Here is a 25,091-nt window from a genome sequence, read left to right as displayed (position 1 = left end):
ATTTTGAGATTTAATATTTTTTTATTTTCTTTTAATTTTTTGGAATCTTCGTATTTGCAAAATTTTCAAAATTCCTACAATGTTCAGGCTTTCCAGATTAGCCCAATTTTTTAAATTTTCGAAAGTACACAAAATGACCTGAATTTCCACATTTTACAAAATTTCCAGTTTTAGAATCTTTGGCTTTGGGAATTTCTCTAGAACCTTTAAAATCTTTAAGGTATTCGAAACATAATTTTAGCTTTTGACTCGTTAGGGTCTTTCCAATCTATGGAAATTTTGAACACTTTGAAAATTACTAGGAGTTTTAATAAGCCTAAAATTTCTGCCTAGGATCATTAGTAACCCCAAATTTTTGAAAATTTTTAAGATTTTGTTGGATTTGTTTTATATTTAGAACATTAGAACTTTAGTTTATTTAGAATCTTAAGTGTCTTTACCATTCGCAATTTCTAGTGTATGTAATCCCTGAAAGCTTTTATACTTTCTGAATCTTTCAAACCACTGGAAATTTTGGAATCTTTAAAATCTCAAGAATTTTGAACCAATAGAATTTCTATAACCTTTAGAGCTTTCAAATTTTCATTATTTCTAGAAACTTCAGTATCTCTAGAATTTTAAATATTTTTAGATGTTTAGGATTTTTATCATCTTTCCAATTTTTAAATATTCGGAATCTGTGGAATCTTCAAGATTTTTAGAATGTGTCGAGTCTTTAGAAATTTCAAAAGGTTTGAAGCCTTTTAAATATTTCAAACATTTGGAAACTTTAGAATTTTTAGAATCCCTATAATTTTAAGATTTTGCGAACTTCTGAAATTTTGAGATTGAATATTTTTTTATTTTCTTTTAATTTTTGGAAATCTTCGTATTTGCAAAATTTTCAAAATTTCTAGAATGTTCGGACTTTCCAGATTAGCCCAATTTTTTAGATTTTCCAAAGTACACAAAATGACCTGAATTTCCTCATTTTCCAAAATTTCTAAAATTATCTGGTTCCAGTTATACCACAATCTTGAAATTCAACCTTTTCCAGTATTTTCAAGATTTCTAGGTCTACCACATTTTTCCCACTCTTTCTAAACTTTTTAAGATTTTCTAAAATTTATAGATCTTAAGAGTCTAAATCTTTGGAATTTTTGGAATCTCTGGAATCTCTACAGTCTCCAAGATTTATGAGATAATAATTGAGGTGTTCAAGGTTTTCAGTGCTTTTGGGATTTATAAAAATTAAAGAAAGCATTTTTCCGATCTTTACGATTTTTAGGTCTTTCAGGTTTTTGTTTTCTTTAAAGTCTTTGGAATTTTTACAAGTTTTAGAATCTTTGGCTTTGGTAACTTCTCTAGAACCTTTAGAATCTTTCAAGTATTCGAAACATAATTTTAGCTTTTGACTCCTTAGGGTACTTAGAGCCTTTAAAATCTTTAGTTTTTAGACTCTTTAGGGTCTTTCCGATCTATGGAAATTTTGAACACTTTGGGAATTACTAGGAGTTTTATAAAGCCTAAAATTTCTGCCTTGGATCATTACTACCCCCAAGTTTTTAAAAAATTTTAAGATTTTGTTAGATCTTTTTTATATTTAGAACATTATAACTTTAGTTTATTTAGAATCTTAAGTGTCTTTACAATTCGCAATTTCTAGTGCATTTAATCCGTGCAAGCTTTTATACTTTCTGAATCTTTCAAACCACTGGAAATTTTGAATCTCTAGAATTTAGAACCAATAAAATTTCGATAACCTTTCGAGCTTTCAGATTTTCATTATTTCTAGATACTTCAGTATCTCTAGAATTTTAAATATTTTTAGATCTTTAGGATTTTTATCATCTTTCCAATTTTTAAATTGCCGTCTTCTCTAGCGTTTTTTAATTTTTTGAAATTCCTGAAATTCTTATAGTTCTTTGGCATCCTTGAAAGCCTTAAAATATTTCCATAAATTCGGTCAGAGGTTTACGATCTACACAATATTCCTAATATACACACAAAAATTGAGCCATTCCAGATTTAATCAATAAAATAAATTGACTCGTTCATTAATTTTTGAGTCACCCTGTCTAAGACATTTAAAAATTTTTCATGCAAAATCATAAGTATAGACTCATTATATTTTGAACATTTTGGATAGGATTTATTCGGCAAAATTTTGAGATGACGTCATCAGTTTGTTGGAAGGGGGTATACAAATAAATTTTATTAGAGGGGAGCAACAACCACTACAGGTCCAAGAAAGCCCATTTAATGATTTTAACAAAAAACCCTAAAATATAAATATGTACATAAAAGCTTGTTAATTGATTGCTAATTTTTGAAATTTTGTTAAAATAAAAGTACTTATATAATCCGAAATATCCGTGTAAAGAATAAGATCAGCGTTACCACACCGGGCTAGCAAATCAGGGCTTGCCACATCAGAAGTAGCAACACCAGTGACGTAGTACTTGTCGTCGTGTTCAACCAAAACGCCACTACCTTTCTCGTAGATGCACTTGGTTGATACGCCAAAATATTTCTTGTTATCTATTTCGTGCTCCCTCAAATTGACATCGTTTGGACAAGGCACACACAGCTGGTCTGATTTTAAAAAGTAACGCAAATATGTAGAGTCACTAGAACGACACTTCGAACGCGAAAAAAACCGAGTCACAAGTTCTTTAGAACCGTTGGTGGAGTTGTGGTCCTGGACATCCCAACTGCTGATCTAGAAAAATATTACAGTTGTGTGTTGAACATCAGCTGGCAAACAACCGAACTTACGTAAAGGGATTGATTCTCTGAAGGTTTGTAACTCTGGCTTAGGTCTAAGCACACCGGCTGGACTATCAGCGACAAAACGAACGCTTTTTTTGCAACTAAAAGAGCAATGTTAGCAAATCCACCGTCACGGTCGTATACTGTAGGTATGAATATTTCATCCACCTAAAATTAATAATGATTTTTCACCAACAACAATAATTGGTGGCTGAATTCACTTGCGACAATTGAGCCTCAGTGTCTCTGAAGTCGTCGAATTCCTTGTAATTTTTTCCAACAGCTACGGTGTAAAATTCCTTAGGTATCAAGTTTCCTGTGAGATCAGTGACGCAATCTCCAACTAAAATTGTGAGGTTGTGAAAATTATAGTCAAGGCGTGAGTCTTACTTGTGAGTATAAGTTTTTGGCTTAGGAGAGATCCACTACAAGCAGGTTCTTTTTGTACGTTATATATAGACACGTGCCATGGGTAAACATTTCTCTTCGTGGAAGAAAAATTAGTTGGCTTTCGACCGCATGCTATAATAAATTGTGCTGAGTTTTGTAATATAGTACAACCAGTGTTGGGGACAGATACTTTTAAAAGTATCTAGATACAGATTGTTTTCGATTTTTTCGAAATGTATCTAGACACGGATACAAGAAAACAGATACTTTTTGAAGCTTTGGCGAATAAAATAACTGAAAACATGTTTATGTAAATATTTTTTTATGTATTCTTTAATGAATTTTTTTAAATTAACAACATTTCGAACGTATTGTCGCCTACATTATTTCTTCTTGGTGTCAGAATTTGGTTTCCACTACTAAACACCCGTTCCACAGGTGCAGAAGAAGGGATTGTGGTATTAAATTTAAAAAATAAACATTTTAATGTAGCATAGTTATCAAGACTGAAAAATCTTTTCTTTTTTCGTGCAAATAGGCCATCGCTTCGCTGTTTGATGTGTCGCAAATTGTGCAATATTTATTACGTACGATTAAAAAGATTTTTTTTTTTTTTGTTTTTATTCCCATACTACAGTGTCCAAATTGTGTTTGAGTATATCTAATAATTATCTCCAGCATTAAAATTAATATTTCAAAAGAATACCGGAAATCATTATTCTGTGCTGAAGGTCTGTTGTCGGCAACCTGTCATAAATTATTATTCTTCAATATCGGCTTGTTTTTATGACCATGTCCGGTAATCGTCTATCCCGGTGCGGGAGGTATATACATTTTAGGAAGAATTGCTGGTTCCGTTTAAGGCTCTACCACACCTCAAGAAAATTTCTATTTTAAAAGATATGCAACTTGTAAAACACCCATGCTACCTCGTTATGACAGCTGCCACTCATCTCTAAGGGTTAAAATCGTTTACTTCGTTTACAATAAGTAACTAGTTTTATTACTGCTATTGTCAGCGGGCGAAGTGTATCCCAACTTGCAGGTAGAGCAGAGTAAGGAACTAAAATATTTATCTACTATGAAAGAAAACAAACAATATTTCTTAGCTTACGTTAGAGAAGTAAAAACGCAAAAACACGTCTACTGATATATAGTGAACCAAGAGGTATAAGGTTATATGGCCATCATAAAATTAGTTGACCGTAAATAAATACCCCCTTTGTGTGATTCGCACTAAGCTTACCGGTTGGCAATAAATCATCTTCTAAACATTTCTTGCTCATATTTAACAGGGCCGGCTTTCAAAGCGAGTGGTTATTTCGGAACCCTTAGCGGCTGCAGGTAGCAAAGAAATAGTAGAGTGGTGGATTTTCATATTTAGTGAAAGCCGCCCCTGAACCAAACCGCAAGAGCCGGTCGAGCTGTAGTGGACTCGTTATTTACGACCCTAAAACCTTTTCTATTGTAAACAACTTAACTTCGACACAATGGGATGATTTTATGATGGCCATATAACCTTATAGCTCTTGGTTCACTATATAAAAATTGCCATTTTGTAATATTAGTTTCAAAAGTTTTGAGCGATATTTGACAGGTGTATGACGTCATCGATAATATTTTAAATGGCACCTCCTACCTTTTTTTAGCATAAAGTCCCTTGAAAGAGAATTTTTGATATGCGGTTTAACCTAATTTACTATCATAAGAAAAGAAAAAAGCCAAATGTGTGTTTTAAAATAAATTAATAAAATCATTGTCAGAGACTGTTGAGATCTTTACTCGCAATACACACAACAAAAAAATGCTTGTTCATATATATAATTCCGACCATAATTCTTCCTCTTATTTTTAAATTCCTGTTTCTATAAAAATTCGTACGTGTTGGGCATATTCTGTAAGTAGGTAGAAAAGTAAAATTAAATTTCCAAGAATATTTTATTGTAGGTACGAAGGTTCGTCATTGTGAGTATTTCTTAGTAATCTTGGAATTTTTCAACCCGAAATCTTAGAAATTTAGGTAGGTACATACCTAGTTACCTCTCGGAATGTATTTTGAATGAAGCAAATTGGTGGAAGAACTTCTCTCGCCTCTGAAATACAATAAAACAAACACAGTTTTTTCGAAAAATTATAAAATTTGATTATGCGAATTTTATTTTTTTTTTATGAGAACCCGGATATGTTAAAATTTTGTCCAAAAATTCTAGATGTCTAGGGTGAAAATTCTACACGGATTTACACACCACAAGTGCAGGAGTATCTAATTTTATCAAATTTAAAAAACTTTGTATTATAAATTTTGGAGATGACGTCATACCATTGGTGGTGGAGATGATTTGCCAAATTTTAGTTAGCGTTTAACCATCTACATGATATTTCTAATATACATATAAAATATGACAATAATCGATCCAGTAGTTTCGGAGAACACTTGTCTAATAAAAAATGGATACAGACACCAGACAGACAGATAGACAGACGGACATACGAAAACGCGAGACCACTTTTTTCGTACTCTAGAGGTCATGACACGTCGAGAAATTAGTACTGGACGTAGAATTGTTGACATAGGCCACTTATTAACAACACTGAAATCAATCAGTACTTTAGATAATATTGAAATAACTCATGAAAATTGTTATCGTTTAAAAATTGTTTTCTACTACAAATTTCATATGTACGGAATATTCGGTAATCTTTGTACTGAACCTGAAAATCATATATACAAAGTCAATTATGCAGCTATTTGTGGAGCTAGATCAATGGGCGTAGGTTATTCTCAAATTTCAGAATTTTGTTCAGCTCTAGATATGCCTCAAATACCCCAGGCGACATATCGTAAAGCCGAGGCTAGAGTTCTAAAGAGCATCGAAGCACTTTTCGAAGAACAAACCTGTTGAACTAGGGCAAATAAAACACTTCGTTGAACTACAAATTATGACTGACTATATTTGAACAATGAAAAAATGAAGGAACATTCTGGAACAGGATTTACTTGTATATATCTACAATGACAGATGGCGCTATTAAAACATACAGAGAGTAAAATCACTAGATGACTTTAACCAGGAGAATTGGTACCAAAATAACACAATTTTAACAAAACCAAAACGCAGGTAAAGAAGAGTACCGATTAGCTGTGAAGGCGAGGGAGGTAGATAATGATTGCGTCCCATATACTACCGTTACAATGCACTGTCTGGGGTAGGAGGTATAATTGGTGCCAGAACTAAAAAAATACTTTATGTAGGAGTCAAAAACAAACCTTGTAGTTTCTGTAAAATCTATATGAAACAGAAAAAAGAAATTCCAACACATACATGTTTTAAAAACTGTGAGCAAACATCTATGTCCATGGAAGTTTCAGAGGGATTTACTTTAGATACTTTATAGGAGAATTATAGGCGACGAGGATAGTAGCGTATTAAAAAAAGTTCGGGCTGCAAAACTAAATGATGCATATTATTTTATAGAAAAAATTGAATGTTGAAATCACATACTTCGTAATTATTGTTCCAAAATTAGAGAAATAGTTAAAACAACGAAAGCAGATATCACTATTAAAAATGTTTTTAAAAATAGTATTCTAAAATTTAGAACAGCTATTATAAATGCTATTAAATTTAGCAAAAATGAGCCTCTTCCTTCTTTTCCAGCGTATATTTGGCAATCACGAACAATGTGCAAGTTATTTTTGTTATAAAAGTGGACAGTCAAATGATATTTTATTTTCTACTTTCGCAAATGGTGTTTTATACGAACCTTACAAACAAGTTTTAAATAGAATTGCAACTTCGTCGTCTAGTTTACTTTTTGATATTGAGAACAATGCTGTGGAATGCTACAATTCTGTCGTTAATAAATTTGTGGGAGGAAAAAGAATAAGTTTTTAAGTTTTTCTGCACGAGGATCGTATCAAGGGTGATGCTTTGCTGCGGCATTAAGTTATAATAATAAGGGTACGTTCCTAATTCCGTTATTAAAAAAAAAAAATTGGGGAGGCCAATGTTAGTATACGAAGGCGTTTGTGGAACAAAAATTGAAAAAAACAAAAACGATAAATAAAACTGAAACCTCCATTAAAAAATTGCGTATCCGAAGTCTGGATTCCGGTAAAAATAATATCGTCAATGATGAACAAACGAAAACTGCAGATATATTACCTGAAGTGTATGAAAGAAAAAAATCGGATTCATTAATAAAGCTGTCACAGAGTAACGTAAACGCTATTGAAAAAGGTATAGTGAACCAAGACCTATAAGGTTATATGGCCATCATAAAAGTAGTTGACCGCAAATAAATACCCCCTTTGTGTGGTTCGCACTAAGCTTACCGGTTGGCAATAAATCATCTTCTAAACATTTCTTGCTCATATTTAACAGGGCCGGCTTTCAAAGCGAGTGGTTATTTCGGAACCCTCAGCGGCTGCAGGTAGTAAAGAAATAGTGGAGTGGTGGATTTTCATATTTAGTGAAAGCCGCCCCTGAACGAAACCACAAGAGCCGGTCGAGCTGCAATGGACACGTTATTTACGACCCTAAAACCTTTTCTATTGTAAACAACTTAACTTCGACACAATGGGATGATTTTATGATGGCCATATAACCTTATAACTCTTGGTTCACTATACTTGTGGTCAGCGAATGTGTAGGGAATGGAGTAAAGAAAGGACAAAATGAGAGACGGAATTAACATCGCAAATACCGTTAAAAGTATTGTGCATTCCGATAAAACTTTATGAAAAAATTGCCCAAGTCTATATAATTTGCTATTGACAATGAAGAAAAGGCCAAAGAAAAATTTGAAGCTCTAACAAATTTGAAAAAAATTTTTAGGAGCTTCTCCAGATGGGTTAATAAATTCTAATTCAATTGCAGAGATTAAATGTTCATATGCGGCTTGTAGTAAAAATATTAAAGAGCTATTAAAAATAAAATCATTAATTTATTGTTCAATAAATGCCGTTATTACAATTACCTAGTTTGAACCCGAACCACAACTATAGGTATGTATCAGGTATAACAGGGTCCAGTGCATATCCTTCTTAATGCTATTGTCAGGTACTTCAAAGGGTGGTCAAATAAGCTTAAGGTATTTAAAAGGTGCTCTATTGTGTGGGCCATAAATTACAGCTTACCGCCTCAGCTAATATTTTGGGTTGCCTAACTTACCAAAATTTGCCCAAAATGCTTTGCAGTTTTTTTACAATAACTAGAAGAAGTAAAACTTTAACAGAAAACGAAGAATGGCGCCTAAAGTAGAAAAAAAATCTCTATCACCTCGATATTTTTTAAAAGCACACCGAGTTATAGTTTTCGCTAAAAATCCGCTGGGGTTTTACGCACTTTATTTTTTATTTTAAAAACTGCTACGTTTTTTAAAAAATACAAGACTCTTCCTTAAAGATTTTTATGTCATGAGCACGCACATGTATCGCCCTGCTCTTCAACTGTTAAAATAAAGGCGCAAAATGGGTTGGCGTTTTGCCTTATTTTGGCATCTTTTAATGACTGTGTGGCGGAGCCTTAAGGCAAAATAAGTGCAATTTCTTAGAAAGGTATTTAAACGCCTTATAGGACCAAAGGCTGCCTGGCAGGCCGGAATCATCAGAGTGCAACTTTAAAATTTCAGATTTTTGTTGAAACTCATTTTTAGAGAGCGTAAAAAGTTTTATTTTAAGCAAAAAAAAAATTAAAAACATAATCATCTTACAAATCAAAGAACGCTTCTTACAACTTTGGATAAAATATTATTACAATAATCCTAGACTTTATATTTTACACACGTATTTCAGTTTTCTTTAAAACAATTTATGATTGTAATATGTTCCAAGTTGTCCACTGTAAAATTTTTTCGCCGATCATTTAAAATGTGTTTAAAATTGGAGAATGTGCGTTCAACATCCACACTCGTTGTTGGCGCAAATTTGAATTTTGCAACTAATGTTGAATCTAACTCCAAATTTTCCACCTTCTGGCCTTGTAAAACACGAGCAACGTCGGAAAGAACACCGAAACCTGCATTTTTATTTAACACTTCGTCAAGTTTTTCAGATACTCTAGTACCAATATCACCCCTTACTGCGTTTGCTTGTTGTTTAAATTCTTTGACTAAGTTTATGGCATCTACCAACAACATGTTGGGTTTTTCTAGCTTTTCTATTACCTCACATACGAATTGATAATTGCTTTTAGAAAAGCTAGATCTTGTCGCAAATCTTTGTTTTCCAAAATATTTATGCAATCTTTAATCGATTGAAAAATCTTCGCTAAACTCTGTAACTACTTCTTCAAATTCTTTGATATATTTGTCATAATAAAATGTGGCCTGTAACCATGTTCCCCACCTCGTTATAATCGGCTCTGGGGGCAATGGTAAGTTTGGAAATTTTTCCTTAAAATGTTGCACTCTTAGTGGGGCTTTAACAAAAATCTTTTTACCATTTGCCACTAATTTATTAACAGTAGGAAACTACAAACGTATTCCTTCAGCCACTCTGTTTAAACCGTGAGCAATGCAAGTAGAGTGAATTAAATTGGGGTACAATATTTTTAGATTATTCCCTGCTTTCAACATATAACGAGCTGCATCCAAGATCATCAATAAAATTTTATTCGCCGGTACGGCATTTGGCAAAAAGAGTGACGTAAAACTGTCATTTACAAATCTGGTAATCGTATTGCCATTTGTTTTATCTAACATTTTCAAACTTACTACATACCCTCGACTAGGGAAATTTTCATTTAAGATTCCAATAATTAAACTTGCCACGTATCTTCCACAACTATCGGTTCTTTCATCGACAGCGAACCATAAATAATTATCTCCAATGCGATGTTTAATTTCGTTGTAAACTTGCTGAAACACTGGACCTACATAATTTTTTCGGAGAGTACTTTCAACCGGAATATGTCGATTCCAGTGTTTTTCAAGGAATTCTTGAAGAGGGTCTTTCTCCAATTTTTTTAAAGGTATATTGGACTGGATCATCATTTTACATAAATCGAAATTAAACTGAAACTGCTCATCTTTTGTGGAAGTAGATGCAACAGATTCATGTATGGTCTGCTGTTTAATTTTAGAAACTTCAAACATTTTCTTCCTTTCTACATGAAGAGTCGTTCTGACACGTTGCGCCACGTTATATTTTTTATCACTTTGAATCTAAAACAACGTACATATACAGGATTAACAAAGGAAAATAGATAAAAAAAAATTAGTGGGCTTACGGTTTTCACCCAAGCTCTGCAGAATATTTTGTTGTTTTCTAATTTTAATTCTGGAAAATCCCTTATCCACTCATCCGGCGTCGATTTTACTTTCGGCATTCTTTTAAAATATTAGTAATATTACCAAAAAGAACTCAACATGTAACAAGGGAGAACCACGTATAACACTGTACGACGACAGATGCGATAGACTGATGGTTGTGAAATAAACGGTTCATTTACTTAAAAGTTTCCATTAGAAAAATTTTAAGGTAGGTAGTTGGGTACAATAATTTTTTTTTCTAGAAAATCTTCAGCGGTCTTGCCGCAAAATGCCGAAAAAGAACATCTGGTTAAGGGGACTCGCTAGACGAGGTATAACATTTTTTTGGTATTTTGTATGAAAAAATGATATTAATATAGATGTATCATACATCAAACTGCAGCTTTTTTCATATTCTAGAGCGCAGTTCAATCAATTAAAAAAATATGGCTGAGAAATATCGTAAAAAAAGCACCATTGTATGTTTTCTTTTCAAGTTTTTTGAGTCATAACCATCATAGAATCGCTTGAAAATTCGCACATGGATAAAACATCACTTTTTACAGGGCGCAGAGTCATTAAATGTTTGTTAGTGGTACAATTTGTTTGAATAATAATGTGTTTATTAAAATCAAAATATACCACAAATTAATGCAAAATACGTCGAATAATTTTAACAGGAATATCAGAGGAAAATTAATGATGTATTGGTTAGCAGAGTTTTTAACAAAAACTAACAATTATTGAAAAAAATGGGTATCAATTCGACAGATTTTGAGCCGTTAGTTCAGTGCTTTGCCGATAGGAGCGTCGCTAAAATTTACGGAAGCGACTTTCCAGGTAAAACCCTTATCGCCTGCTCTACCATAAGCTGATTGTTAACGTTCTCGGCTGATTTTTATAATTTATGGCAAGGAACTCAGTTTTATAACAAGCCGCCAGGACCGGCCGTAGTAATCTATTGTTAAGGAAATTAACTTTTACGCAATGAGTGTACCATCATAAAACCGAATTAAAACTGGGGAACTATAATATTTTTACTCCAATCAGGATCCTGAATTCAAAACACATGATTACTAAAAATTCATTGTAATATTATTGTTAATATATATTTTGCTTTGTTAATTAATAAAACTAATAAGCATATTTTTAATAATAATAAAAAATATATAAAATACAGCTTTTGTTTAACACGTTAAGTGTATCTACTACTTATCCCAGAAAGGAGGTGTTTTAAAAAAGCCCTACACCCAGTAACTTCTCCCTTCATTGTTTACTCGAAAAAAGTGGTCGTAGGTATATGTTTTCATTTGCCGAGAGATCATTTTCAAAATATATTTATAACAAAAATATGCAAGTCTTGGTGATGAAAAATGTACTCCTAATAAATTATTAAAGTACATAAAAGAATAGAAACAAATTTTATTTATTTTAAAAAAATCTCTCGCAAAGGCAGGTTCCTTTTTCTTCTTGAATCAATTATTTCAGGCAATAATGCGCCAAAGTAAAATCTCCCAAGTTTATCTGCCATCTTTTTACATATATTTCTTCATCTTTATAATTTTTTTCTATATTTATTCCTTTGGGTGTCCATACAACAAAATAAACTTGTGAAATACCCGTAACACGCATTTGTCCCTGGACTTGAAAGTAGTAATCATGATTTTTTTTTAGTTTCAATTCTCTGTCTGTCAATGTACAAAATTTGATTATTTTTTTTCTAACCGCCTCTTCGGGAGACAAATTCAGTTTTTATACTTTTATTTATTTCAAAACACTTGACAGCTTTTTCCTCACTTTGTTGTCCATAGTATGTATGATTATTACCTCTAAATGTACTGTACAACAGACACTCCACAGTTTTAGCTGTAACCCTAATTTCTCTTTCTTTTGCCCAAATGAGCCTGTTGCCTAGTGTCTATTTCAATTTGGTCTAAATTCAAAGATAATTTTCTCAAAAAACCTCTTTGGCTGTCACAAATATTTCTACATCCATGTCAGGGTTATCTAAAAAATATTTAAACCATAATCGCAGTCGGGACCAGCATACGTACATTTTTTACGACATATTTTTTTACGAATACTTTGTCTAAGACGAGCTTGTTTCATAGACGAACAATATTTTTTTGTTATTAAACCACGACCGTTTTAATCACAATATATTTACTTACCCCCCTCTAAAAAATTGATGACGTCACCTCAAAATTTTGCTGAATAAATCCTATCTAAAATGTACAAAGTATGATGAGTCTCTTCTTGTAATTTATCATCCCATTCATATTTTTTGGACTCGGATATATAGGGTGACTCAAAAAATTTATTTTATTGATTTAATCGGGAACTACAAAACCGAATGCTTTGAAATCTAATGTGAAAAAAAAACATAATAGGCATGCAGTCGTCACGTTTCCGATAGCAAGGGAAGTACTGTCTAAACTCTTTAGACCAATTTTTTTTATTTTCCCATTTCTCCATTTCTCAATTTTTCAATGTTTCAGTTTGGGATTTTTTCACTGTTTCGATTCTTTAATTTTCCTTCCATTTTAGGCTTTTCAATATTTCAGCTTTGGAATTTTGCAATATTTCGTTTCTTCAATTTTTCAAATTTTTGAAATTGTGTTTTCTCGGTTCTTAATTTTTCGATATTTTAATTTTTCACTTTTTAAAGTTTTAGGTTTTTAGATTTCTCACTATCTCGACTTTTCGATTTTTCAGTTCTATGATTTTTCAATTTGTCGAATTTTTAAATTTTAGATTTTTTGTTTTCTTTGATATTTTGAGTTCTCGATCATTCGATTTTCTGAGTTTTCAGGCTTAGATTTTTGTGTTGTTCAATTCTTGAATTTTTAAAATTTTTGTTTTTTAAATTTTCCTATTTATCAACTTACTGGGATTTCAATGTTTTGATTTTTTGATTGTTCAATTTCTCGATTTTTTTAATGTTTAGTTTTTGATACGATTTTTTTTCAAAAATTTTCAGTTTTTCAATTTATTAACTTTACTATACTTTAGTTTTGCTCGATTTCGATTTCTCAATTTTTCGACATATTACTGTCGGGATTTTTCAATTTATCGATTCTTCGATTTCTCAATTCTTCATATTTTCGGTTTTATCCAATTTCTTCATTTTTCGATTTCTCAATTTTCCGATGTTTCAGTTTTACGATTTTTATTTTTTTTTATTTTTCAGTTTTCAATTTTTGACGTTTCTAAATTTTTCGGTTAACTGATTTTTTGATTTTCCCATTTCTCTATTTCTCGATTTTTCAATTCTTTCTTCAATTGTGATTTTTCAATTTTTCGATTTATTAATTTTTCAATGTTTCAGTTTTGAATTTTTTCACTTTTTCGATTTTTCAATTTCACTTCCATTTTTCAGTTTTTCAGTATTTCAGTTCTGGAATTTTGCAATGTTTCGGTTCTTCAATTTTTCCATTTTTTGATGTTTCGATTTCTTGGGTTTTCAATTTTTCGATAGGTATTTTAATTTTTCAATTTTTAAGTTCTAGATTTTCCGTTGATTTTTTTGTTTTCCTTGATGTTTTGATTTCTCGATTATTCGATTTTTCAAGTTCTCGGTTTAGATTTTTTGGTTTTCCAATTTTTCGATTTTTAAATTGTTTAATTTTTAGATTGTTCAATTTCTCGATTTTTAGATTTTTCAATTTTTCGGTTTACCGATTTTTTTCGTTTAAAACGGTCGATTAGTCGATTACAGAACTAATTTGTGCTAATTGAAAAAATTAATCATTATGTAACACGCAATTATTATTTAATTAATTAATTGATTAATTACTCTTATTTAAGATAACACAAATACAACCAGCGGGCCTACCGGACCCGGGTTGCTCAGGTACACAGATAAAATGCATTGCCCCGATAAGGGTAAAACGCAGTGATTAGTGAATTGTGGTTTATGGTTTTTAAAATACCACCTTACCTAGCTTAGATTTATTACCCCTCAAGATTATATTTAAAGATGTATAAGTACTGAAGGCTACAATGTAGGAAATGATGGTATTTAAAATATGAAAATTTCCGTGGCAGAACACTATTAGTGGACCTCTTATCTCTATTTTTGTTTATGTGACCAAAATCACCAACATGAAGTATCAAAAATTACTACTAGTATAACTCAACTAATAACTACTGAAAAAAAAGTGAAATAAAAAAATGTATCTGTATCCGCGCCATTAATTTTGTATCTAGATACAGATATTTTGTGCTTAAATTCGATTTTATCTAGATACCGATACTAGATACTCAAGTATCTAGATACTGCCCAACACTGAGTACAACATGAAACTATATGTGCTAACCTGGTACACACTGAGGATTTGGCTGACTCCATACCCCACCAGTGCAGATGTTAACGGATCTAGTTTTCAACTGCACGTCTTCGTAAAGGTCGCCACACTGAAACTTGGCAGTGGTGCCTTCCACAGCTCGAGTACAATTTTCGATTTCTTTGCCTTTATAGGAACAGGTGACTTGCATAATTGGTGTGCTAAGTATAGGTGGACATACTTCTACGAGACAATTAATTTTAATCTTTAGTGGAAGAAATACACGTACGTACTTAAACATTGTCCAATCACCGATGTCCATTTGCCCTTTTTGCAATATATTTTTCGTCGTCCAGCGTATTTGAAATGTTTATGGCATTTTACCCTTAGACGAATTCCTCGTTTCACTGACATTCCAGGTTCAAGTCCTTTCGATTCGGTAATGTTCCACTCACCAAATTCTGGATGATTCGGTAAAATGCAGCGTCTACTTAAAGTAAAACCGTTGTACACAAAAAATTTGTAACCTTGGCAGACAGGTTTTACCCTTTGGGCGTTTTTGTAGTCGTTGTTGTAACTACTGGAGATTCTGTGGTCAGTGTAACGTTACTAACGTTGTTACAGTCAGAAATAACTTGACAATCAAAACGACTACAATTGGGAAAATAGATCAAAAGTGTAACAATAAGTGTCAAATTACGGTCTAAATTGGGCTTCTTTTTTCCTGACAAAGTCTTCAACGTACGTGGAAAATTTAGTATAAAGAGTGTATAGTTGGCTGTTACAGCCACCATGTTGTGTCCCCCCTCGAGGTGAAAGACTCACAATTCCAATAATGTAGTACCGTCTGTCGAGTTTCACCACCAAACCTCCACCACTATCGCCTTTACACACCGAAGTGTCTAAAATTTCATCATGGGTCATAGTTCCAAGAAACCGAAAAATTTACTAGAGTTTAAAAAGCCAGCACAAAACTTATCGTCAGTCACATATTCTATATCGTCTTCGGGTAGTTCCTCGATGCACTTTTCGTCGCTGATGAGTGGAAGTTCTAATTCTTTAAGAACATCGGAAGGGTCTGTGAACTCGCGAGTATAACCCCAACCGCTGACCTACAAGAAACTGAAAGCCTGATTTCAAATAGGTACCAGTTATGGTTATATACATAGGCACTTTTTGTTTTCGTGGGGTCTAAAAGCGCTTTACAGCGTGTGGTGTCCCATATCACACATATGGGTCGAACGTTGATGGTCAAGTCGAAGATTTTTGTCGTGACTATAAGAGCAATGTCCCCGGCAAAATTTCGAGCGTGGCCTTTGTAATGAAACGGAATGAACATTTCAAGTATCTAAAAGTTAATTAAAACTAGGAGTTGGTGGATGGGTGAATTAGGTTGGCGCCACGTGAGTTACGGTTTTAATTGAGTGACGACCGAGCGGTTTCGGTACCTATTGGTGTCATCATCAGAGCTGAGAAATGCTGGTGAGAGCAATTTCAAGGTCAAGGTTTTGATTTCCTCCTTGAACTGTTACTTGAATTTTCTTTCCTTGATAATAACATCAGGGATTTTGTTTTCAGCTTCTTCGATAAATGATTTTTGGAAATTTTGAATTAATGTTTCGTGTTTATTGGAACAGATATCGTGACGGCGATAACAGATTTGTAAGTGGTGCAAAATTGTTTACTATTTAACACCAATTCTGGCTCGATTTAACCCATTTTAGCCATTTGTTTGGAAAATTTTTGAATATTTTGTCGGTTTTTCAATAGATGTAGTGAAGGCGATTTCGGATTTGTAAGCGGCGGAAGATTATTTACAATTTGACACCAATTTTTGGTGACTTAAACCAATTTTAAAAAATTTTTGAAAATTTTGACTTTACTTTGGTGTTTATTGGAACAGGTGTCGTGAGGGCGGTTTCAAATACGCAACTGGCTGAAAATTATTTACAATTTGACACCAATTTTCGGTCGATTGAATCAATTTTAGCTATTTTTTTTGGAAAATTTTAGATAATTTTGGAACCAAATATTACTATTATTTCCAAATATGTCGTAAAGGCAATTTCGGATTTGCATCTAGCGGAAGATTATATACAATTTGACACCAATTTTCGGTCGCTTGAACCAATTTTAACATTTTTTTTGGAAAATTATTTGAAAATTTTGAATTCACGTTTCGTGTTTAATGGAACAGTTATCGTGACGACCATTTCAGATTTGTAATTGGCGGAAGATTATCTAAAATTTCAGACCAACCAATTTTAACAATATTTTTTTGGATTTTTTCTAAATTTTGAATTCACTCATCGTAATTATTTACTGAAACAAATATCGTGACCACTGTTTCAGATGTGTAACTGGCAGAGGATTATTTACAATTTGATATCAATTTTCGGTCAATTGCACCAATTTTAACCATTTTTTTTTTTGGAAAATTATTGAAAATTTTTTATTGCAATTTTCGTGTTTGTTGGAACAAAAATTGTAACAGCGATTTCAGATCTGTAAATGCCGAAACATTATCTACAATTTGACCCCAATTTTCGGTCGCTTGAACCAATTTTAACCTTTTTTTTTTTTGGAAAATTCTCGAAAATTTTAATTTCACTTTTCGTGTTTGTTGGAACAAAAATCGTAACGGCAATTTCGGATTTGTAACCGGTGGAAAATTATCTACAATTTGACACCAATTTTCGGTCGATTGAACAAATTTTAACCATATTTTTGGAAATTTTTTGAAAATTTTGAATTCACTTTTCGTGCTTATTGGAACAGATATCGTAACGATGATTTCAGATTTATAACTAGCGAATGATTATGTACAATTTGACACCAATTCTGGGTCGAATGAACCCATTTTAACCATGTTTCTGGCAAATTTTTAAAAATTTTAGAACCAAATATTGCCGGTATTTCAATAGACGTTGTGAAAGCGATTTCGGATTTGTAACAGGCATAAGATTATCTACAATTTAACACCAATTTTCGGTCGATTGAACAACTTTTAACCATATTTTTGGAAATTTTTTGAAAATTTTGAATTCACTTTTCGTGCTTATTGGAACAGATATCGTAACGGCGATTTCAGATTTATAACTAGCGGATGATTATGTACAATTTGACACCAATTCTAAATCGAATGAACCCATTTTAGCCATGTCTCTGGAAAATTTTTGAAAAATTTAAAACCATACATTGCCGGTATTTCATAAGATGTCATGAAGGCGATTTCAGATTTGTAACCGGCGGAAAATTGTCTACAATTTGACACAAATTTCGGTCGATTGAACAAATTTTAACCATATTTTTGGAAATTTTTTGAAAATTTTGAATTCACTTTTCGTGCTTATTGGAACAGATATCGTAATAATTTTTTTGGAAAACTTTGAATTCACTTTACATGTTTATTAGAGCAGATATCGTAACGGTGATTTCAGATTTATAACTAGCGGATGATTAGGTACAATTTGACACCAATTCTGGGTTGAATGAACCCATTTTACCCATTTTGAAAATTATTGAAAACTTTGGAATCATACATTGCCGGTATTTCAATAGATATCGTGAAGACGATTTCGGAGTTGTAACCGGCGTAAGATTATCTACAATTTGACACCAATTTTCGGTCGATTGAACAAATTTTAACCATATTTTTAAAAAATTTCGGTAAATTTTGAACTCAATTTTTGTGTTAATGGAACAGTTTCCGCAAGGACGATTTCAGTTTTGTAACTGGCGGAAAATTATCTACAGCAATTTCCGCTCGATTGAATAAATTTTAACCATTTTTTTTTGAAAAATTTTTCAAAATTTTGAATTCACTTTTCGTGTTTGTTGGAACAGATACCGTAACAGCGATTTCAGGTTTATTACTGGCGGATGATTATCTACAATTTGACACTAATTTTCGGTCGATTCAACTAATTTTAACCATTTTTTTGGAAAGTTACTGAAAATTTTGAATTCACTTTTCGTGTTTATTAAAACAGGTATCGTGACGGCAATTTCAGATTTGTAACTGGAGGAAATTTATCTACAATTTGACACCAATTTTTGATCGATTGAACCAATTTTAACTATTTTTTTGGAAAATTTTAGAAAATTTTGTAACCAAATATTACCATTATGTCCACATAGGTCGTAAAGGCAATTTCGGATTTGTTACTAGCGGTAAATTATATACAATTTGACACCAATTTTCGGTAGATTGGACCCATTTTAGCCATTTTTTTTAATTATTTGAAAATTTTGAATTTACTTTTTATGTTTATCGGAGCAAATATCGTCACCACGACTTCGGATTTGTAATTGGCAGAAGATTATCTAAAATTTCGCACCAATTTTCGGTTGATTGAACCAATTTTAACAATTTTTTTGGAAAATTTTTGAAAATGTTTAATGCATTTAGCGTATTTATTGAAAGAGATATCGTGATGGCGGTATCAGATTTGCAAATGCCAGAGGTTTATCTACAATTTGGCACCAATTTTCGGTCGCCTAAGCAAATTTTAACCATATTTTTGGATGATTTTTGAAAATTTTGACTGTGTTTTGTGTTTATCGAACCAGTTATCGCACAGCGGTTTCAGTTTTGTACAGCAACAGGCGGAAAATTATCCACAATTTGACACCAATTTTCGGTCGATTGAATCAATTTTAACAATTTTTTTTGAAAAATTTTGAAAATTTTGAAACCATAAAGGTATCTTTATTTCAACATGTTTTGAACGCGATTTCGAATTTGTAACTAGTGGAAGATTATGTACAATTCGACACCAATTTTCGGTGTCTTGCACAAATTTTAATCATTTTTTTTTCTTGGAAAATTTTTGACTTTCTTTTTGTGTTTATCGAACCAGTTATCGCAACGGTGATTTTAGTTTTGTAACTGTCGGAAAATTATCAATAATTTAACACCAATTTTCGGTAGATTGGACCCATTTTAAACATTTTTGTTTAAATTATTTGAAAATTTTGAATTCACTTTTCATGTTTATCGGAGCAAATATCGTGACCGCGACTTCGGATGTGTAATTGGCAGAAGATTATCTACAATTTGACACCAATTTTCGGTCGATTGAACAAATTTTAACCATATTTTTAAAAAATTTCGGTAAATTTTGAACTCAATTTTTGTGTTAATGGAACAGTTTCCGCAAGGACGATTTCAGTTTTGTAACTGGCGGAAAATTATCTACAGCAATTTCCGCTCGATTGAATAAATTTTAACCATTTTTTTTTGAAAAATTTTTCAAAATTTTGAATTCACTTTTCGTGTTTGTTGGAACAGATACCGTAACAGCGATTTCAGGTTTATTACTGGCGGATGATTATCTACAATTTGACACTAATTTTCGGTCGATTCAACTAATTTTAACCATTTTTTTGGAAAGTTACTGAAAATTTTGAATTCACTTTTCGTGTTTATTAAAACAGGTATCGTGACGGCAATTTCAGATTTGTAACTGGAGGAAATTTATCTACAATTTGACACCAATTTTTGATCGATTGAACCAATTTTAACTATTTTTTTGGAAAATTTTAGAAAATTTTGTAACCAAATATTACCATTATGTCCACATAGGTCGTAAAGGCAATTTCGGATTTGTTACTAGCGGTAAATTATATACAATTTGACACCAATTTTCGGTAGATTGGACCCATTTTAGCCATTTTTTTTAATTATTTGAAAATTTTGAATTTACTTTTTATGTTTATCGGAGCAAATATCGTCACCACGACTTCGGATTTGTAATTGGCAGAAGATTATCTAAAATTTCGCACCAATTTTCGGTTGATTGAACCAATTTTAACAATTTTTTTGGAAAATTTTTGAAAATGTTTAATGCATTTAGCGTATTTATTGAAAGAGATATCGTGATGGCGGTATCAGATTTGCAAATGCCAGAGGTTTATCTACAATTTGGCACCAATTTTCGGTCGCCTAAGCAAATTTTAACCATATTTTTGGATGATTTTTGAAAATTTTGACTGTGTTTTGTGTTTATCGAACCAGTTATCGCACAGCGGTTTCAGTTTTGTACAGCAACAGGCGGAAAATTATCCACAATTTGACACCAATTTTCGGTCGATTGAATCAATTTTAACAATTTTTTTTGAAAAATTTTGAAAATTTTGAAACCATAAAGGTATCTTTATTTCAACATGTTTTGAACGCGATTTCGAATTTGTAACTAGTGGAAGATTATGTACAATTCGACACCAATTTTCGGTGTCTTGCACAAATTTTAATCATTTTTTTTTCTTGGAAAATTTTTGACTTTCTTTTTGTGTTTATCGAACCAGTTATCGCAACGGTGATTTTAGTTTTGTAACTGTCGGAAAATTATCAATAATTTAACACCAATTTTCGGTAGATTGGACCCATTTTAAACATTTTTGTTTAAATTATTTGAAAATTTTGAATTCACTTTTCATGTTTATCGGAGCAAATATCGTGACCGCGACTTCGGATGTGTAATTGGCAGAAGATTATCTAAAATTTCGCACCAATTTTCGGTTGATTGAACCTATTTTAACCATTTTTTTTGGAAAATTTTTGAAAATGTTTAATTCATTTAGCGTATTTATTGAAAGAGATATCGTGATGATGGTATCAGATTTGTAGATGGCAGAGGTTTATCTACAATTTGACACCTATTTTCAATCCATTGAACCAATTTAAACCATGTTTTTGGAAAATTTTTGAAAATTTTGGCACCATATATGTATGATCTTTATTTCAACATATGTCTTTAAGACAAGTTACAATTGACACCAGTTTTCGGTCGCCTGAACAAATTTTAACCATTTTTTGGATGATTTTTGAAAATTTTTGACTTACTTTTTGTGCTTATGGAACTAGTTATAGCAACAGCGATTTCAGTTTTATAAACTAACAGGCGGAAAATTATCCACAATTTGACAGCAATTTTCGGTCGATTGAACCAATTTTAACAATTTTTTTTGGAAAATTTTTGAAAATTTTGAAACCATATAGGTATTATCTTTGTTTCGACATATGTCTTGAAGGCAATTTCGAATTTGTAACTAGTGGAAGATTATGTACAATTTGACACCAATTTTCGGTCGACTGAACCAATTTTACCTGATTTTTTGGAAAATTTCTGAAAACTTTGAACTCATTTTTCGTGTTTACTCTAACAAATATCCTGACGCCGATATCAGATTTGTTAAAAGTAGAAGATTATCTAAGATTTGACATCAAAATTCGGTCGAAACAACTAATTTTAACCGTTTTTTTTTTTTTGGAAAATTTTGGAAAATTTTTATTTCACTTTTCGGATTTATTGGAACAGATATCGCAACGGCGGTTTCTGATTTGTAACCGGACGGAGGATTATCCACAATTTGACGCCAATTTTCTGCTGATTGAACAGGGAATTTTAACCACTTTTTTGGAAAATTTTTGAAAAATCGCAAAACTAAGAAATTGAAAAATCGAAAAATTGAAAAACCGAGAAGCTAAAACATCGGAAAAATTGAAAATTCGAAAAACTGAAGAAAAGAAAAATAGCCAAATCGAAAAATTGCAAACGGAAGAATTGAAGAAACGAAAAATTGAAACATTGAAAAACTAAAAATCGAGAAACTTAAAAATCAAAAAATTCGAAAGAAGAAAAAATGAATCGAACCGAAAAATTGGAAAATCCAAAAATTGTAAAATCGGAAAATTCTGAAATCGGCAAAGTTGTAAAATCGAAAAACAACATCGAAAAATTGAAAAATTAAATGTTCAGAAATGGAAAAATTATGATTATTATTACATATTTAAAACGAAAACTAGAAAAATTGCAAATTAAAAATTACAGAAATGAATAATTGAAAAATCGAGAAACAGAAATCTAAAATTGAAAAAACGAAAAATTAAAGAATCTAAAAGTTGAAAAACCAAGAAGTTGCAAATCGAAAAACTGAAAAATTTCACACTGAAAAAGAAAAATTGAAAATCAAAACTTTGAAAAACTGGAATTTCGAAAAAACAAAAAAGTAAAAAACTGAATAAAAAAATTGAAATAGAAAAACAATTATAAAATCGCAACATTGGAAAACCCAAAGAATCGAAAAATTGAAAAATTAAAAATTGAAAACTCGAGAAATTTTAAGTTGAAAAATTGAAAAATATAAACCTGAAAGTGCAAAAAATTGCAAATCGAGAAACTGTCTTTTTTCAAGAATGTGAAACCTTCTGAAGGAGCAGTAGCAGTATTGGTTACACTATACTTCAGAAGCGAGGGAAGTTCAGTAGAAATAACTTTCCACCAATTTTTTAATAATAACTAGACATTTTTAAACTGAATATTTGTACGAGTAGAACATTCGATAGATGACATCTGTTACATTTTTTTTATTCTAGAATATTTGATAGATGGCGCCAATAAGTTTTTTAGTTCGGTACATGTCTTTAATTTACTTTTGTATTTTTGTCTTGTTCCTTCATTTCAGAGTTAGACCTTGAGGTTGCTGTCAACAGCATCTCCCAATTTGTTTAAATATGTAATCTCTAAGTTTTGTACTTTGGGTAAGTGCATTACCTTTAATCTTTTTGTAAGTTAATTCCTGTTCATCATTTAGCTCTGATGATGGTACCAGTAGTTCCGAAACATGTCAGCCGTCACTTTAATAAAACGCCAACTGATGTGGAACCGAACTAATTTTCCCTTTGTTATTTTTTTTTTTTTGTCATACGGGAGAAAACTGCGCCACTGCTGCATCGTCAGGATGATCGTACTGTCGAAAGTACTTTCCAGCTGCCACTATATAGTTCTCTTTTGGTTCTAGGTGTCCCCCATTATCTGTTATGCAGTGTGCCGCTGCAACGTTATCATGACATATTTAATCGATTTTTTACGTGACTGTACCTGTTGACACGACTCTTTGATTCAGCAGCGTCCCACCACAAAGCAAAATTTTGCTCTTGGCGTTGTATAAAGCGATCTGCCATGGATATTTACCCCTTTCTGCTCTCGTCCCTCCCGTAATTAGTGTAGGATCTACTACAGGCGACGGTTGGCCGCATACTAAAAATAACCAAAGTACTAACACCACACAGTCAACTTGACAATTTATCCTAAAATTTGCAGAATACGAGCTGGTTCCAGAAAAAAGTTTGAAATAATCTTACTTACTGGGTACGCAGGTAGGTAAACTCCCAACCCAGTTCCCGTTGGAGCACAGTCGAGACGGTACTTCCCCCGGAGTCTGGAACTCGAAATAGCGAGCACAATGAAAGTACGCAGTTGTGCTATCAAAAACATTAGCACAAGATTCCAGTGTTTGGTGGTTATGGGTGCAAGTTACTGTCATTGCCAAAGTGCTGTTTATGGTGGGGCACGTCCCTGAAAACTTTTTTCAAGAAAAATTTTCCAATATGGGAAAGTGTTACGTAAACATTGTCCAATTTGGGGTTTCCACGTCCCTCGGAAACAAGTAGTGGAATCATCACCGTCTAGTCTATAATTCTTGTTGCAACGTATTTCTAAGATTGTTCGTTCCGGTACTGACTTCCCAATCGACAACTCGGAGGAAGCGTCGTAGATTGTCCATCGACCGAATTCTGGGTGTTGTGGAAGACTACAACTGGTCAAAAAATGTCTGCAGTTGTCACAAGAACAATTATATAGTGCAACGTTACCTTGAGTTGCTACAGGTACAACAATTTACTGAAAGAAAATTTTTCAATTAAAAGCGACGGTAGTACCAGTCAGTCTAACACAGGAATATTGTATTAACTTACTCAAAATATGCCAAATTATAACTTTCAGTGTAAAGTGGAGGGTACTCGTCATCGTCGTTTCGTACTTTATTTGATCTATAAGTTTATACATATTTAATTTCAACGCACTATCGAAAAAATTGTTGACATAACACGAGGATATTTTCAAGACTGATAACTTGTACATGAGGTCAAGCTATTAGATGACAATATCATTTTCTCTAACTCATTGTTGATTGAGTTTCTTTTAAACTTTTAGTGTTGGAAGTACCGCTGTACAGGATGAAAGCTCAACGGAAGAGCCAATTATGGTACTTTTCGTACTAGATCGTGAGCGCTCGGTCAACGACAGAGGATCAGGAGGCGACGGGATATCTCGTGATACCATTTAATAACCTAAAAAATTGAATTCTACAACATTTTTGTAGCATCCAAACAGTTATTCGTGATATCAGTATTTTTGATTACAAGGTTCTGAGACCGGTTTTTCCGAATTATGTAATGACAGCAATTTTGGTAATAAGGTCATGGTAGGTCGTACAGTTTTACAACACTTCGCCAAAATTATATAATATACAATTTTATTATTTTTATACAATAGGTTTTAATTTTTTAAACTCAGCTAGATTTGTGAGCAATAATAAATAACTTAACACTTTTTGTTTAAAAAA

General features: G+C 32.3%; 1 protein-coding gene across 1 annotated transcript; it reads right to left on the bottom strand.

Moving 5' to 3' along the window:
• Positions 1–2,230: 2,230 nt before the first annotated feature.
• On the bottom strand, positions 2,231–24,589 carry LOC135133723 (uncharacterized). Its single transcript, XM_064062211.1, has 16 exons — positions 24,442–24,589; positions 24,340–24,367; positions 24,091–24,284; positions 23,834–24,043; positions 23,567–23,725; positions 23,394–23,518; positions 15,847–16,029; positions 15,631–15,793; positions 15,382–15,583; positions 15,228–15,332; positions 14,975–15,168; positions 14,715–14,924; positions 3,142–3,273; positions 2,973–3,094; positions 2,758–2,919; positions 2,231–2,701 (listed from the first exon to the last, which is right to left on the bottom strand). Exons 1-16 carry the CDS (start codon positions 24,530–24,532, stop codon positions 2,291–2,293), a joined length of 2,691 nt encoding a protein of 896 aa, XP_063918281.1. The 5' UTR covers positions 24,533–24,589; the 3' UTR covers positions 2,231–2,290.
• Positions 24,590–25,091: the final 502 nt, after the last annotated feature.

This window comes from Zophobas morio, unplaced genomic scaffold (assembly GCF_036711695.1).
Source record: "Zophobas morio isolate AGI-343-1 ecotype UQ-CSIRO unplaced genomic scaffold, CSIRO_AGI_Zmor_V1 ptg000022l, whole genome shotgun sequence".
Classification (NCBI taxonomy): domain Eukaryota; kingdom Metazoa; phylum Arthropoda; class Insecta; order Coleoptera; family Tenebrionidae; genus Zophobas; species Zophobas morio.
This window is presented reverse-complemented; position numbering and strand designations above follow the sequence as displayed.